The 18,465-nt window shown below is 37.6% G+C and overlaps 1 protein-coding gene across 1 annotated transcript; it reads right to left on the reverse strand.

The window, feature by feature from the left end:
* Positions 1 to 15,550: 15,550 nt before the first annotated feature.
* LOC112771969 (MLP-like protein 43) lies at positions 15,551 to 16,907 on the reverse strand. Its single transcript, XM_025816835.3, has 2 exons — positions 16,619 to 16,907; positions 15,551 to 16,165 (listed from the first exon to the last, which is right to left on the reverse strand). Exons 1-2 carry the CDS (start codon positions 16,806 to 16,808, stop codon positions 15,891 to 15,893), a joined length of 465 nt encoding a protein of 154 aa, XP_025672620.1. The 5' UTR covers positions 16,809 to 16,907; the 3' UTR covers positions 15,551 to 15,890.
* Positions 16,908 to 18,465: the final 1,558 nt, after the last annotated feature.

Raw genomic sequence — 18,465 nt, forward strand, 5'->3', positions numbered from 1 at the left:
CTCATACCTGAAAATGACTAGTTACCTATTGCACCACAAGGAGAGAGTCGCAGTATACTTTTAGGTTTTTGACTTCGAATTTCCTTGCTAATCTTAGTCCGGCTAGTAATCCTTCATATTTGGCCTGATTATTGGTCATTTGAAAAAGGAATTTTATTGATTGCTCGGCATGCACTCCAATATTTTCTTTTAGTAAGATTTCGGCTCCGCATCCATTTTTGTTTGATGCACCGTCTACATATAACTCCCATTTTCAACAGTGGTGAATTCTGAAATAAAATTGGTCAGTGCTTGCGATTTGGGGGATCTTCGTGATTGATAGCAGATATCAAATTCTGAAAGTTCTATTGACCACTTTGTGAGTCGTCCTACTAGATCTAGTGTTGCCAATATTTGACATAATGGCTGACCAGTCCAAACTATTATCTGGTGTGCTTCGAAATAGTGCTGCAAATGCTGAGCTGTAATGATTAAGCCGAATGCTACCTCGTTTTGGCATTCTACAGGACTTTGCTCACAAAATATACTGGATGTTATTTTTTTCTGTTTCTGTTACAAGCATAGAACTGACAGTGTTAGGAAAAATTGAAAGTTATAAGTAAAGAGCCTTATCTTGCTGTGGTTGGAGAGTATAGGTGGTGAATCGAGAAGGTTTTTGAAATCGGTAAAATCTTTTTCACATTCATTTGTCTAAACAAGCTTCTCGCCTTTCCTGAGGGTGTCAAAGAAATGATATGATTTGGTGGCCACCGCGGGCAAGAAGCGTGACAGGGCCGCCAGGCGACCCGTGAGTTGTTGTACCTCCTTGATCGACCGAGGTGACTGTCTCTGTATTATAGCCTGACATTTGTCTGAGTTGGCTTCTATTCCCCTGTGTGTCAACAAAACTTCGAGAAACTTGCCTCCGTGCACTCCGAATGTACACTTTTTCAGGTTTAGTCTCATGTTATATTTTCGAAGTTGTTGGAATACCTCGTTAAGGTCGGTTTTATGTTATTCTTCTGAGCTTGATTTGACCACCATGTCATCAATATATATTTCAATGTTTTGGCCAATATAGTCCTTGAAGACCTTGTCCATCAATCGCTAGTAAGTAGCCCTTGCATTTTTCAGCCCAAAAGTCATGACTTTATAACAAAAATTACCTTGATCGGTTATGAATGCTATTTTCTCCTCATCGCTGTGATGCATTAGTATTTGATTGTAGTCAGAATAGGCATCCATGAAACTAAGCACTTGAAACCTCGAAGTATCATCTACTAATCTATCAATGTTCGGGAGTGGATAGGAATCTTTCGGGCATGCTTTGTTCAAGTCTGAAAAATCTACACACATACACCATTTTCCCAAGCTCTTCTAAACTATTACCACATTTGCTAGCCATGATAAAAATCTAAATTATCGGATGAAGCCTGCATCGAGCAATTTCTGTGTTTTCGTTATTTCTGCGTCTCTTCTTTCTGTGCTCTAATTCCTCTTCTTTTGTTGTATGGGTCGGACATTGAGATTGACTGCTAGCTTGTGGCATATAAAGTTCGGATCAATTCCTAGCATGTCAGTTGGTGTCCATGCAAAAATGTCGGAATTGGATTTCAATATTTCGATGAGGTGTTGTTTTGTTCCTGTAGAGAAAACAAAACCGATGTTAGTAAATTGGTCAGTTTCTCCTAATTGTACCTTTTCTATGTTGCCTGTTTGAGAGGGTCGACTGCTATTATTTCGGGGGTCCATCTCGGCCAGAGTTGGTTTGCTCTCCGCACTGTAGACAGATTGGACTCTTGGGATGATCTCCTTTGGAATGGTCTTTAAGCCTACATTGTAGCATTGTTAAGCTTCCATGTGATCGGCATACACTAGTTCTACTATATTGTCCTAGACAGGAAACTTTACACAAAGGTGAACAGTAGAAATGAGAATTAAGAGTTGGGCGTCCCAAAATGATATTATAGGAACTAGCATAATCAACCACTAAAAATTGGATATCCAGGATTTTTGAGTTCGGAAACTCCCCTAGTATTGTTCTTAACCATACATAACCTGATATGGGTACCCTTTCTCCGGAGAATCCTATCAATTCTTGTGTTAAGGGTTGTAGGGCCTTGTCCTTGAGTTGTATCTTTTTGAAAGTGGAGTAGAACAACACGTCGGCACTGTTTCTGGGATCAAGTAGGACCTTTTTGACTGTCTGTTCTCCTATGTGCATTGAAATTACCACTGGATCGTCCAAGTTCGGATTCTACGACTTGAGATCAAACGCATTGAAGGTGATTTGTTTTGTTGGAGGTAAAGTGTGTGTGTTTTTGGCAAGATCCGTCCATTGTTATCATGGCTCGGTAACTTCTCTTTCTGGCCATATTGGTTGCTCCTCATCTTGCAATGCCTCCTGAAATGTAATTTATTACTCCCTTCAAAGTAGGAGATTCAACCACTCCAGGCCAAGCTCCTTTGTCTTTGTGATCTGAACTATGGCTTGGCCTGTCAGTGTGATGAGAAAGAATTTTTGTCCGGTCTAGAATTCCTCAATAAAAAGAATCTCTTCATTACAAGCATAATCTAGACCAACAATAGATTATCCATCAAAGTTTAGTTTTTGTTGTCACAAGTTCAATCCAATAAAAATAATCGAGAGTATTACTCCCATGTCGTTCTCCCTAGGAATCGCAATCGAATGCTCAATTATTGGTTATGAGATTCACTGGGGTAGGTTGATAAAAAGGCAAGAAATTTAATGGCAAGAAATTTAAATGACAAGAAAGTAAATCAAACAACTAAAGATAACAATTACTAAAGATGCATTCATGGCAAGGATTGAGAATAAATATTTTTTTATCCTAGTCATTAATGATAACACAATAATTACCGAGAGCTAAGCTTATTACGTTATCTTCACATCGGAAGAAGATCCATTTGGCCTATTAATCCCAATCCATAAGTAGTGTCAATGGGAACAAGATTAACTAAAAACTCTAGATCACCAATCCAAATTGGGTATTAATGACTCAAGATTGCCTAATCTCTCTTTCCAAGCCAAGAATGCAAAAAAATCTACTCTAAAACTAAGCCAAGTATTTTATCAAATACTTGGTGTGCATAAAAAGAAAAGCATATTAAATTACAATAATAATAAAATCTAAAGCTACCAAATGCAAGAAAATAATAACAACAACTCAATTAAGCAACAAGGAAACACAAAACATCAAATTGCATTAAGTGAAATTAAAAAGAGGGTTTATAAACTAAAAATGACAAAAATGAGAAATTAATAAGACAATTAAGACAATAGAGCATGGAAATATAAATGAAACTATACTAAAACAAGAATTAAAGGGTGAAATTAAAGAGAAACTTAAACTAAGAACCCTAATTCTAGAGAGAAGAGGCACTACAAGAATATGACCAATTAGCTACCACAAAAAGAGTCGTAAAATCATCGCTAATCTGACGCAAAATATAATTTGTGATGGATTAGCTACCGCCTAGCAACTAATGCTTTCCTCACTAATTGCAAGTCGCAGATTAGTGAGGCAAAGACAAGAGTCGCTAATTCATTGGAAAGTTTTTTAGCTACCAAATAGATAGTCGCAAATTCATCACTAAAGTAAAAGCTAATTCCATAGAAAAAATAGACTAAACGGTAATCGCTAACTAGCGACAAACTCTACTGCGACAGAGTCATCGCTAAATGCAAGCTAACTTCGTAGACGAAATAGAATGCTTAGTTGACGCTAATTAGCGAAAAATTTTTCCGAACCTAACTCGTCGCGAGTTGTCCGCTAATATGATCGCAAATCTGTCACATTTTGTACCAAATCTATAGTTAATCTTCGAAAATCGTTAATCAAATTTGTAGGATTGTTTTCGCTAAACCAAAGATATTCGAAATGAGAAAGTAAAGTTATGAAATAGTCGCTAATTTGCTAGGAAATAATATGTAGTCAATTAGTTGCAATACTATCGCAAAATGTCATCGCAAATTCCATAGAAAAAATAGACTAAAAGATTAGGGGTGAGCACGGGTAGCGAGTACCCGATTACCCGTCCGAATCCGAACCGAACCAATTAAATTGGTTTTGGAACCAACGGGTAATCGGATCCAACCCGAACCAAACCGATGATCTTTGTTAGTGATTGGTTCGGGTATCGGTTTTAGGGGTACGGAACCCGAACCAACCCGCGAATCTGATCATATATTAATTAAATAAAAAAATAAAAAATATATATGACTTTTTCATTAGACAAAAATTTTTCACTATTAATATGTTTGAATTTTAATGAGTTTAGTTTTTAATGTATTTGATATTTAATATGTTTGGATTATTTCTATTGATGTTACATGTTTATTGTACTTATTAAATTTTTAAGATAAAAATTTAGTTTTTTTTTTATGAATTTCAAAGTCATTGAGTACCCAATTACCCGAACTGAATCAATCCGTTTTTAATCGGTTTGGTTTGGTTCGAGTATATATATAAAAAAATATAAATCTAAACCAAACCAAACCAATTATATTTTAATCGGTTCAATTCTAATTTTATCATAAACCTAAACTAAACCAAATTGTGTTCACCCCTATAAAAGATAGTCACTAATTAGCAACAAACTCTACCGTAGCAGAATCAATGCTTAGTTGACGCTATAATATAATGCTCGTAGATTTTTTCCCCATATAAAAGATTGTCTTATTTTCCTTTAATTGCTGTCCATTTTTAACTATCGTTCGGTTAAATCCTTCCTTACCCATTTAAGCCACGGCAAAAGGCTAGACCAATTGTAAATCTACAACTAAAGGCAATGTTTATTTCCTCCCTTTTTCAACGGTTATAAATGCTTGTCATGAATGAAATATTCTATATTGTGCTTGTCATCAATCAATAAATAATTTTATATTGGCAAATTTTGGTAATTTTGGTAATTTCACACTTCAAACCCCTTTTAATTTGCGTCGGTTCCAATTTCTTGCAAATTGCATCGCATTTACATAGTTTTTTATTGGCAATTTGGCATTGCCATCTATGGTAGTTTTCATTTGAGAAGCTACTAACAAATTAAGAACATGTATAGGAAATTATTTTTTAATTAGTTAATATTGATTAATTTTTTTAATTTTAAAAATTCTCTTTTTTCAAAATTTAAAATTTAAAATCCAAAAATAATTAAAATTTGTCTTATTAAATATTCATTAATTCTAACATTTATTAATTGTTATTAGAATAAATGAATACTAAATAAAATAAGTTTAATTTTTTTTTTGTTTCTCTAACATGCAATAGTGCTAAGTAACCAAAAAATATTAACAAATAATCAATCAAATCTTTATTGAGGTCACAGATGAGCTTATATTTAATTTGTTATGTTTTTAAACCTAAATTCACAATAGGCGCGTGTAACATCTATGATTAAAGAAATAATAAATAAACGGTTATTTTTAGATTTATGGCAATTATTATGCTTGTCATCAATCAAATATTCTATATTTTTTCTTACTCACACCATTACCCAATCTCATATCCAAAATCATTTGAAAAGAGGAGGTTTCTAGAGTGTGTGGAACAATTTGAAAGGAGGCCTTTGGCGTAATTATTGCACAAAAAGGTCGAGTAAAACTCCAAGGCAGAGAGAGGGCTTCAGCCACTTTGAGAACAGATTTAATTTATTATTATTTGTCTTTATTTTTGTAGATAATTGTTTTAGGTACTGTGGAATTTAATTACACCAAAATATTAATTTATTTATGGATGTTAATGTGTTATATAATTGGATGTTAATAATAAGACGTTTGGATGTTATGGTGCATTATATTGTTTTATGTTGGAATTGAGAAATTTGGATGTTAAAAATGATAAATTTTAAATGTTATACTATATTATATTTATATTTTTTTATGTGAAGATCCTATGATATTAGATATTAATTACCTTAATGTTATAGCTAGGTATCTTTTTTTCTTTAAAAATTAATTAATATAATTACTTAATTTTATAAAAAAAGTTGGTGGCTAATGCATTCTATTCTATATATATAATAGAAGTTATGAATGGGATAATATGTGACACATAAGCAAGACCTAGCCAAATTTAGAGAAGTTGAAGTGATAGGATTTGGTTGTTTTGGATGTTATTATTCATGTTTTTTTGGATGTTAAATCTTAAATTTTCAGATGTTATATTTTCACATAAATTTTTTTGTGATCTAAAAATGATGAAATTATAATATTTGAATGTTATTTATTTTACTCATGTAAAGTTATGTACTTAAAATATGAATATATGAATGGTCAATTTTTTATTTTTTTTTTTAAATATAGATGTTAATATTTTTTAATATATTGTGTTAATATATAACATCTTTAAATGCAGAAGAATTAAAAATGAAATAAAATACACATTATATAATAAAAAATGAATGTTAAAAAAATGAAAAAAGACAGTATATAAATGATTATGTATTATATTTTAGAAATAATTATTATTTTTAAATTTAAAAAAATCGATGATTTATAATCTATTTGAACTATAATCTAAAATTTGTTATAATAAAATCTTGGCCGGTCAAAGATAATAACAACTAAAATAAGATTGATATAAAATAAAAAAAAGAAACATATAATTTAGAATAAGAAAAAATCAGAATTATTTTTAAATTAATTCAAAATTAATTACTTATTATGAATAAAAAAGAAAGAAAAATATTTAAATTTAAAGAAAAGATTAGGCGCATATGAGTATTGTAACACCCTGTCACACAAAACTTTACACTTAGAATATAAAACAGAAGTGGCGAGGCGCTACGACCCCTAAAAATAAAAATATTTATGTATATATAACAAGAATAATATATCTAAGAGCCTTAAAAGAAAAGGGGTACGACGAAAACAAAATCCAGAGTACAATACTTACTAGAAACAGAAGAATAAAAAACTTATACAAAAAACCAAGAGACAGATATATGAAAGTAGAATTCTAAAAAAAAGTTATATAATCAAAAGAAAGTTATACTGACAAGGCCTTATTTTCTTTCAAAACTCTTTTATTTATATATATATATATACTTTTAGAGGTTATAGCGTCTCACCACCTTTGTTTTTTAACGCCTCACCACCTCTGTTTTATATTTTAAATGTAAAATTATGTGTAATAAAGTATTTCTATAATGTAATATATATGTCATGCATGCACTTCTTGTTTGGAAAACAATTTCATACTTTTTATATGGTTATACGTGTAGTTTAATTAAGGTCTAGCTAGATTCGGTAAAACTTTTTCGAAATCTTTTAAAATGCACAAGCTTCTTAATTTGTGGTTAGCAGACAAAAAAGAAAATCATGCGCTTGTAATTATTGTTTTTGAAAGTTAAGAGTAGTTCTTTAGGAAGTACTTAAGGGCATGCTTTAATTTTCAAAATTAACATATATTTATTAAATTAAAAAGTTTAATAAATATCCAAATTTATATTTTTATTTATAGTTATTATGGTCTTTTTAAATTTAAAAATTATTTTAACAAATATAATTGTCATTGTTTGTACTGATGAAAAATCATTTTTAGTTTCATATAAACAAACACTATTAATGCTATCGCTTTTAAAAAATTATATTTTAAAAATCAACTTTAATAAATTATTTCAATTTTGAAAAAGAAAAAAGTTTAGAGTATGATTAATTTGCTCATTTTCAGTAAAAATAAAAAAGAAACTTGAAAGTATGTAAAAAATATTTTCAAAAACTCACATGAAATTGAAAACAATGTTTTTGTGTTTTAATTAGTATTTTTAGATATTTAAGTTTAAATTTTTTGAAAACATTTTGGGTTGAAAGTACAGTATTTTGCATTATACCACAAAGAACTAACGTTTTTTCTCCACAATGCGATACTTTATTTAGTGGGTTTTAACTTTTAAACAAGGTGCGCGTGTAATTGATGAGAGTTCAATTCCATCCACTTTCATTTTGAGTTTTTTTTTTTTAGGGTAAAAAACTATAATAAACCAATGCCAGGCCTAAATTACGTAAATAAGCCAAAACCAAAATCGTTTCAGTAATGAGCCAAACCACATATTTATATAATTCGAAACAATACAGTTCAAATTACATAGAGAAGCTGGTTAAAGTAAATCAAACAAGGTTGGTTCGATTTATCAATGCTAGTAATTCGAACCAAGCTGGTTCGAATTATAGAGAGAGAAGGTTGCATCATATAATTCGACCCAGGCTGGTTCGAATTATAGAGAGAGAATATGCATCAAGTAATTCGAACCAAGCTGATTCGAATTACACAATCCCTAATTCGAACTAGGCTGGTTCGATTTAGTGGTAGACAGAGCAGTATATATAAGGTTGTAAACGTGAGTTGCTCTCATTAGAGGGTGTAAGATGACTAGTGAGGAGAGTTTTGTTGTTTTGGTTCACCACAGAGGATCCATTAAGAGGAAAACTCGTTCCGGTGTGAAGTTCACAGATAAGGATCCTTTCTGTATTGTCGTGAACCCAACGACGAGCTATGATGACCTTGTTAGATCTGTGCTGATGAAACTTGGTCTGGAAGGTGCGAAGCGGGTTAAGAAGTTTTTCTATTGCATTCCAATCACGGTCTTGCAGGATACCGTGAAGTATGATTGTTTCACGATTGGTAGTGATGAGGACCTGCAAGTCATGTTTCTTTGTCGGAGGCAGTTTCCGGAGGTGAGGACACCTGAATTGTTGGCAAAGCTGGTTGATGTGGTATCCAGTTCAGGGGGTTCGAACCGGAATACCACCACTGTAGCCACGGCAGCCGGTTCCAGTTCCAGGCCTGCCGTTGCTTCTTCGTTCGTCCCTGTGTACGAGCCAGCAGTCCAACCTGTCGCCTCCCCGTCTTTTGCTGTTGATCTCAATGACGGAGTAGGCGACGTGGCAGGATCATTTGATATTTTGCCGAACGCTTTACAGGGCGTTCTACCGGTTAGCATCGGAGACGGATTGTTGGGTGATGTAGAGGAGGACGACGTCGAGCCGGATATGATTGAGGATGACAGCGGCGACGAAGTTGGAGCGACTGAGCCTGCATTGGCGGTCGGTGGTTCTAGTTCTAGCACACAGCAGTATCCACCACATTTTTCTTCTTTGGACCTGGATGCCATGAGGCAGAAGGGTGTTTCAGGGCACTCTATTGGATTCGGAGCTAGAGATGCGGAAGGGACTGCTGGTCTGACAGAGTTCCAGGTTGGTCAGCAATTTCAGGATAAAGATGAGGCCCTGTTAAGCGTGAAGACTTATAGCATCCGGCGAGGGGTACAGTACAAGGTAGTGGAGTCTGATCATCGCCGTTATGTGGGCAAGTGTTCTGAGTTTGGGAATGGGTGCACATGGTTGATTCGACTGAGTCTCCGGCAGCGCAAGGGCATTTGGGAGGTCAAACGGTACAATGGACCTCACACTTGTCTTGCGACCTCCATCTCGAGTGACCACATGAGCTTGGATTATCATGTGATTTCGGCGTTCATTATGCCAATGGTTAGGGCTGATGCATCCGTCAGCATCAAGGTGCTCCTAAATGCCACGGCAGCACACTTTGGATTTAGGCCGACTTACAGGAGGGTCTGGATGGCGAAGCAGAAGGCTATTGCCCTCATATACGGTGACTGGGATGAGTCATACAACGAGCTCCCCAGGTGGGTGTTGGGAGTCCAGTTGACGATGCCCGGTACTGTTGCAATCCTACAGACGAGCCCCGTTCGAGTTGGTGGACAAGTAGACGAGTCTCAAGCTTTTTTCCACAGACTTTTCTGGACGTTTCCACCGCTCATCGAGGCATTTCGTCATTGCAAGCCGCTAGTTAGCATTGACGGCACCCATCTGTATGGGAAGTACGGGGGTACTTTGCTCATCGCAATTGCACAGGACGGGAACTCCAACATTCTACCTGTTGCATTCGCACTAGTAGAGGGTGAGAATGCAGAGTCTTGGTCATTCTTTCTCTCCCACCTTCGACAGCACGTGACGTCGCAGCCAGGTCTGTTGGTTATATCGGACAGGCATAACGGCATCAAGGCTGCGCTTGAGGCTCCTGACGGAGGTTGGTTATCTCCATCTGCATACCGTGCATTCTGCATTCGACACGTAGCGGCTAATTTTGCCCTTACCTTCAAGGGCAAAGACGCACGAAGGCTTCTAGTGAATGCGGAATATTCCAAGACCGAGGTTGAGTTTGATTACTAGTTTGATATTCTTCGGTCTGAAGATCCGGCGATGTGTGAGTGGGCGAACCGGATTGATTATTCCTTGTGGACTCAGCATCGTGATGAGGGACGGAGATTCGGTCACATGATGACTAATATCTCCGAGTGTGTGAACTCAATTCTGAAGGGTGTCAGAACCTCCCTGTATGCTCTCTGGTGAAGGCAACATATAGAAGGCTTGCGGAACTCTTTGTTCGCAAGGGGAGAGAGGCTGAAGCCCATATGGGGACCGGACAACAATCCAGTCAGCACTTGGTGAAGTGTATTGAGGCCAACTTGAAGACGGCCAGGTGCTTCACGGTGACTTTGTATGACCGGGATAACTCCGAGTTCACCGTAGCAGAGACCACTCCGACGGGATCTTTCTCATTGGGTAGCTACAGAGTATCGCTTGCCTCTCAGACATGTGATTGCGGGTACTTCCAGGCACTTCATTTCCTGTGTCAGCACGCACTTGCATGTTGTGCCTACTCACGGGTGACCTGGACCTCTTATGTTCACGGCGTCTATCGGATTAGTACGGTATTCAGTGTGTATCGGATTGGATTCACACCTCCGATCCCGGAGGGTTTCTGGGCACCATACGACGGGCCCACTGTGATATCGGACCCTAACAAGAGGCGTGCGAGAGAGGGTCGTCCAAGGTCCACTAGGATACGGACGAATATGGATGAGGCGGATCCGAACCGACCAAAGAGGTGTGGCCTATGTCGCCAACCCAGGCACACACGCCGGAGTTGCCCATAGCTAGCTGGATCGTCTCACATAGGGGGCCATTAGTAGCCATGTTCTTAGTCTTGGAATTTTTTTTTAAGTTTCGCGTTTCGATGTTTTATTTAAGCACTCATGTAACTTGTTGAGCTTTGTGTGTTGTATTGTGCATGCTGTGCGTTAACTAATGAATATGTTATGTTTCGTTTTGAGTCTTTCAACAAGTCTGGTGAATGCAATTTTTAATAAGTAAATCAAAATATTACATTGTGGCGTACTACAAATGAATCTGATATTCAATGATATAACCTCTAAACATCCGTTTTCAAAGTACAACAACATGGCCAAACAACAAAAGTGAAATTGGCTAAGAAAACAACAAAAGTAAACATGGCCAACATACATGAAACATGAATCATCTAAACAGATGCGAGCCCGTAAAGCAATGACGGGGTACACGTGTCCTCTGACCTCTGCGGATAAGCGGCTCCTCGTCCTCGATCTCATCCTCCTCCTCATCCGGGGCAGGCTGTGCAGGTGGCGTAGAATGGATGGGTGCCACAGACGGCCCGGCAACTGAATGTGATGCAGTAGTGTAGGCGGAGGGTGGGGTACCTCCCAAACCAAAATGGTCGGCAACAGATGTCGTAGGAGGCTCGTTCAGATCGACATCTAAAGGTGGCTGCGTGCCAGAGGTCTGACCACGTCTCCGGGCCGACATGTCCTCCTACATGATGGTGGTAATCTCCTCTAAAAACTGCTGACCCCCGAAGTCTGCATCAAGCGTATCTGAGGCAAGGAAGTCTGACCACTGTGATCCCGGAATAACCCATGGGGTACCCTCCTGCTGAGGCTGGTCATAGGCGGGTACACCAACGAAGTAATCTCCAAGAGGCCCCGACCCGAGTCGAGCGTCACCAGGGTCAGCCCCGTCACCCATACATGACCCATACCACTCACCTCCATGTCTGCCATCGTGGGTACTAACACCAGCAACTGCCACTGCCCCTGCACCATCCCCGCCCACGGGCCCATGCTGATCATCGTCATCGTCGTCGTCGTCACAACCAGGGTGCTCCGCCGCACCACGCCCTCTCCGTCTCCCTCGCTAGCCTCGTCGTCTGGCTCCAGCGGGACCTGCATCGTCATCATCGTCCATAGCATGCTCAAGCCATCTCCAGTCATGCCCGCTCCGTCGTGTCCCCACACGAGCTCTCCTCTCAACCCGCCGTCTGTCCGGCACATCCTCAGGACGATCCATGTCAGGAACTCGCCCAGCACCCCGCTGTGAGGCCTCAACTGGAATAGGAACGGCTCTCGGATCCCCCAAGTGCATATCCGGAGACAAGAACGTCTTTCCATGCTGACTCCACCACTCGAGGAACTCATGCGATGGTCCAGGGTCGGCAACAACATCGAACCTCAGCACGGTCTCCGCACGGTCATCCCAATATAGATGCCACTTCTGCAAATGGTACGGAAACCATCGATCACCGCCTCTGCCGTCCTTCGACATCAGAAAGTCGATGTTCAGGGCGGGATTCGGACGGGGCTGCACCCCTCCGAACTGCGGAAGAACCCTATCAATCTGATGCCACTCTATGACAGCAAAGTAGATCAGGGACGTCACAGACCGCCACAACGCCATATGCCGAGGCTCCAAAGCCTCTGGATGCACAACCTGAAGTACGTCAGGGCTGCTGTACGGCATCCAGATAAACTGCACGGAGAACTCCCCAATGTCAGGGCAACTCATGGACTCAACTCATAAAGTGTGGTTAAATAGAGAAACTTATTAAGTAGCGTACTAACCTCCCTGTCCTGTAACTGGTCTATCCTCTGCCTCCACATCTGCACTCTAGGACCCTTCTCGCTACCGGAAGGGTTGTACCCGGACCACCTGCATCATAAACATGTGTTACGGCTACTTAAATGTGTGGTTAGGGTATGTAATACATTATTAATAAACACGGAGTTATATATATTAAATTGAAATAAAGAAGGGTTAGTATACTACCTCGAGGCCAATGGCCAGCTGAACGTCTCATACCGTCCAGGCCTAAACCGAGGAAATTGCCAGAAGATCCATGACTGAAGTAGCTGAAGTGGTCCCGCTAGCTTGACAACATGTCTGTTCGCCACTCGGCACATGCACCGGTACAACCATGCCAGTGCTGCAGAATCCCAGCTGTAGGTACCCATCTCCTCCAGCCTAGCTACGTACGGAAGCCATCTGATGTGAATGCGGTTGCCGGACTTGTCCGCAAACAGCTGCGTGCCCAACAACATCATGATGTATGCACGGGCATATCGGCGCACAGTCTCGTCATCGGCTCCCTCAGGGCACTCACCAAAAGTCTCCTGAAACCAGCTGCAGTTCACTGCGTACTTCTGAACCTGGCTAGGAGGAGGTATCACTCCAAGCAACTCCTGGAACCACTCCCAGGGTGGACGCCCACCCTGGATGTATATATGGAACTCTGATAGGCAGCCGCTCACGTAACGCCCGTCCACTGGCAAACCCAACTGGTATGCCACGTCCTGGAGTGTGATCGTGCACTCTCCGAACGGCATATGAAACGTGTGCGTTTCCGGACGCCATCGCTCGACGAATGCACTAACAAGGGCCTCGTCTAACCGGAACCATCTATCGTTCAGCCTTGCAAGATGGTATAGACCGGCCATCTGCAAGTACGGAACGTATCTGTCATCCAGTCGCATGCCCTGCTGCCGCCGCATGCTCCTGATGCATCGCTGAGGCTGCGCATGAAATGCACCGCATTGTTAGAACCAGGTTAATAACAAACGACAGACATAACCAACACGATAAATCATCAACAAAACATTATACTAAATAAAACCGCATAAAAATACATGAACAACAACCACATGCAAAACAAACCCATAGACCGCACAACTAAACTGGTAACGTAAAACAACTTAAGTAGAACCACTAACATAAAACAGCTTAACTAAGACCATTAACATAAAACAGCTAGCATAAAACAACTAACACAAACCAATAACATAAAATAACTAACAGAAACCACTTACATAAAACAACTAACATAAACCACCAACATAAGAAACCAACATAAACCACTAACTTAAAAGTGCTAACATAAAACAACTATAGCATAACATAAACCACTAACATAAACCACTAACATAAACCACCAACATAAACCACTAACATAAACCCCTAACATAAACCACCAACATAAACCACTAACATAAACCACTAACATAAACCACCTAAATAAACCACCAAGTAAACCACCAACTAACCTGCATGCAAAACCACTAAGTCACATATACCGCTACCACGAAGTTTTTTCTGTACTAACCTCCTCGTTGATGACCCCGGCTATATGAGCAACTCCGTCCAAGCGATGTAACCGTGCCGGATCGTCCCCCATCAGCAGAGTATTCCGTTCAGGTCTTCGTCGTATGGAATCTGGGTCGTTTTCTCTGGGATTTGGTGGGGTAGGGGAAGGGAAGAATAGTTCGAATGAGGATGATTCGAACTCCTTATATAGCCGAATCACTAGTAATTCGAACCAGCTCGGTTCGAATTATTAAGGAGCCACGAGAAGGGTAATTCGAACCAGGTTGGTTCGAATTACATGGTTTGCTAGAGTATGCATAATTCGAACTAGCCTTGTTCGAATTATGTGGAGCTTGAGTTCGAACCACCTTGGTTCGAATTACGTTCAACTTTTTCTTCTCCTAATTCGAACTAGGTTGGTTCGAATTACTAAGGAATGTAGTTCGAACCAGGCTGGTTCGAATTACATAAAAATAGGCCTTGGCTCATTGCTGAAACGATTTTGCTTTTGGCTTATTTACGTAATGCGAAACTACCCTTAGCTTATTACGGTTTTTTACCCTTTTTTTTAGTTTATTATTATTTTGTATTATTGTTACCTCTTTATTTTTAAAATAAAATTTAAAATTAATAATTTATCATTATACACATGATAAAATTTATGAAAGGAATAAATTCTTGCAATCTAAATAATTTATAATAAAATTTTTTAAATTAGAAAAAATTAAACAGAAAAAATACAAGAAATGAACTAACTATATTACATTTGTTTGTTTATTCTTTTGGTGATTAGTAGTAATTTTGTTCTTGTTTAAATTATCTTTTTTCTATTGCAAAATTCTATTTTTTTTTTTAATTTGTCTACATCCCAATATCACTGGATATAAATAACAATTTTTAATGACAATTTTTCTTAAATCATTTGCTTTGATTTGAATTCATGCAATCAAACTAATAACATAATACAATTATTTGTAGCAGATTAACTAAATTATGAAACTAAAATATATTCATACATTCTATAATTTTATTAAAAATATAATTATGTTATTTCTAGTTTTAAAATTGATTTTTCTTTTTTTTGAAAATGACTAAAATCAAGCATATTTTCAATATTTTTTCTATTTGAAAACAAAACATGTTTCAACAAACTAATCACGTTTCAATAAAAGTAAAAAATATTTTCACGAACTAATTAATCCCTTAATTTTATGTCCTAATTGTTTACCGATTGTTGAGCAAATACCATTAGCTAGGTAAAACTATTTATAATTTAATTTAAAAGCTTGCGACAACAAATAAATATCCAATTATTTTTATTACACATAACACATAACGCAATCAACGAGAATCATCCACTATCGATGACATACACATATTCAAGTTTAAAACATAGTGAAAATTCAGTTACAGTCAATTTTATATGAAGTTAATAGTTAAGAACCGTTAAATAATTTGATTGATTTGACTTAATTTTTATCTAATGGCTCTCATTTATCAACTTCATATAAAATTTACTGCACCTGTATTTTCATATTAAGACATTCAAAGGAAGGACAATTGAACAAACATTGGAAACATCCTTATTCTTCACACTGATTATTTAGATCATAACAAGCAATTAACTTGATAATCACCCTTATGCCTTGAGAAGATAAGCATCAATTTCTTTAGTGGACTTGTCAAGATACTCCATGTAGCCATATGGAGCTTCAACATCATTGTTGATCTTCTCATATTCAACACTCCAGGTAACTAAAGTGCCGCTATTATTACTATTGTCACTCACTTGAAAAGCTAGCTTAAAAACCTTATAGTTTTTACTGATATCTCCATCAAAGAGGTTGTATATCACCAAATATTTCTGCTCATCAATGATGTCAATCGTCTCATTACATGTAACCACCTTGCCATCTGTTATTATAATCAACATCAACGAACAGAAGAAAGAGGATGAAAGAAAAAATGTTTAAAATGTTTTGCATTCACTTTTTTAATGTCATTATTATTAAAAATTAATAAAAATTTTACTTCAATAAATAAATAACAAATACATTAAAAAATTAAATTTTATATTTTTTTATATATTTCTGTTAATTAATAACACCTAGAACTAATTTATTAAAAGATCTGAAAAAATGTTTGAAACTTGGTTAATTAGTTTTAAAATTTTAAATTTATATTAAATAAGAAAATTAATGAATTATTTCTCAAAAAGAAATAGTACATAAATTTGTTGAACTTGACTATGCGAGTGCTGATTAATAGAGGTAAAATTTAATTGTAACAATTACTTCCATTATTGAGTAGTTTCGAAAATTAAAGTTAAGTAAAGACTAAAATCAATTATAGAAGCTTAAGATTTACCTATGATATAAGTCCAGTGTTTAACTGAACCACCAACACTATCCCAGTCATTACCGACTTGGAGTTTCGCCGCATGGATTCTTTCACAAATATTTTGAAGATGGTGGAGTTGCCTTGCCATGAGGTTGAAGAACTTTGCAGCAGGTGAACGGATCACAGTTTCAAAGCTAAGCTTACCAGTAAGTGCCATCTCTTAGAGAAACTAAAGAAACACTACTAGATGATGATGATTTCGAATGATGGGGAGAAACATTCAGCCATGTAGGACCTTATATAGAAAACAAGCTACCTACTATGTACAATATTGTCAACCATCTTCCTTATTTAACTAAGATATTAGATACTGAATCCATTTCTTCAAGGAAGAACCGAAGAATTACTTTATAAAATATATTTATCTACATTTCCCCTTACATTAAACCATTTAAAACATTTTAAACATTTTAATAAGGCAGGTAAACTATGTTTGCTCAATTCGATAGTGACTGCGATTCTTACTTACTGCATGCAAGTATCTCTCTTCCCTAAAGGGGTAACTAATAAGATAGAATCCATGATGTGAAACTTTCTATAGAAGGGTCAGGCTGATGGTAGAGGCATGAATCTAGTTAACCGGAAGGTGTTGGTCACCCCTAAGAAGTTTGAGAGTTTGGGAATTAGAGATCCTATTTGTGCTAATATTGCTCTTCCTAAAAAACTAGTTTGGCAACTTTTTCACCATCCTGACAAGCTATGGGTTCAACTGTTGATGGAGAAATACCATTTTTCTAAGGATGATTGTTTCAGTCGGTCTCGAGGAACGGAATCTTATATTTGGAAGATTATATGTTGAGTTTGGGATATCCTGAAGGAAGGTTTTATTTGGTGCATTGGGAATTTAGAACAGAACTTTTGATTTTATAAATGGAGAAGAGAGGGGTGACTGTGTCATGAGATGGATTATGTTCACATTTCTGATTCGGATCTCAAGATCTTGGACCTTTGGTCATCTGGACAGTGGAACCTTGAGAATATCTATTTTCTTCTGAATCAGTCCCTGCAGAGCAACATTAACTCTTACAACCCGGATGTTCAAGCTGGTTCAGAGGTCGGTTGGTGTTGGACTGATGCGACTTCAAAAGTTTATGACACTCGTAGTGGTTATTTGTGACTCAGTAAGAAGATGTTTAGTTGGGAGGATAGGAGTAATTGGCTTTGACTATGACTTTGGCGTCAACATGTTCCAAAAAAGTACAAATTTTCAGCCTGGCTATGTCTTCGGGAGGCTCTTCCTACTGCTGCATTTTATTTTAGGAGGGGCATTTCGTACACGGATAGCTGTCCACGATGTTTCTCAGGTCAAGAATTGGTTTTACATTGCATTCGGAATTGTCCAAAAGTCGAGCTAGTTTGGCAAGTTTTGGGATCTCCGGTCAACCAGTGGATTTGATGAGTTGGTTCCTACATAATAGCAAACAGCGCCCCTTTAGATTCTTTTCTAGTCTCTAGTGGATTTGGCATTCGAGGAATAACGAGATCTTTCATCCTCACGAGCATTGGACCACAGACAAGGTGACTGGTATGGCTTTATCCTTGAAAAAGGAGCTTTTGAATATTTTTAAATTGCAACGACTGTCTATCACCTCCACCACTAGTGGCTCTTAGATTCCCTTCTCAGTGGGTACCTTTAAGATTAATTGTGATGCTAGCTATCTTGGCAATGGTGCTCGGATTGGTTTTGCTTGTGTTAGCAGAGATTGGAAGGGAAGGTGGCAACGAGGCTGTCTGGGAACAATTGAGAGTCGTAGCATTTTTCAAGGAGAGTTGTTTGCTACTTGGAGAGGCTTTCTTTTAGCATGAGACTCGGG

Source organism: Arachis hypogaea, chromosome 18 (assembly GCF_003086295.3).
Source record: "Arachis hypogaea cultivar Tifrunner chromosome 18, arahy.Tifrunner.gnm2.J5K5, whole genome shotgun sequence".
Classification (NCBI taxonomy): domain Eukaryota; kingdom Viridiplantae; phylum Streptophyta; class Magnoliopsida; order Fabales; family Fabaceae; genus Arachis; species Arachis hypogaea.

What these genes read in the sequence shown, in the direction of transcription:
- LOC112771969 (XM_025816835.3), bottom strand. Translation starts at nt 16,808, where the DNA reads ATGGCACTTACTGGTAAGCTTAGCTTTGAAACTGTGATCCGTTCACCT. An exon ending in ACACTGGACTTATATCATAG is followed by an intron (nt 16,166 to 16,618) that starts GTAAATCTTAAG and finishes TTATAATAACAG; the next exon opens with ATGGCAAGGTGGTTACATGT.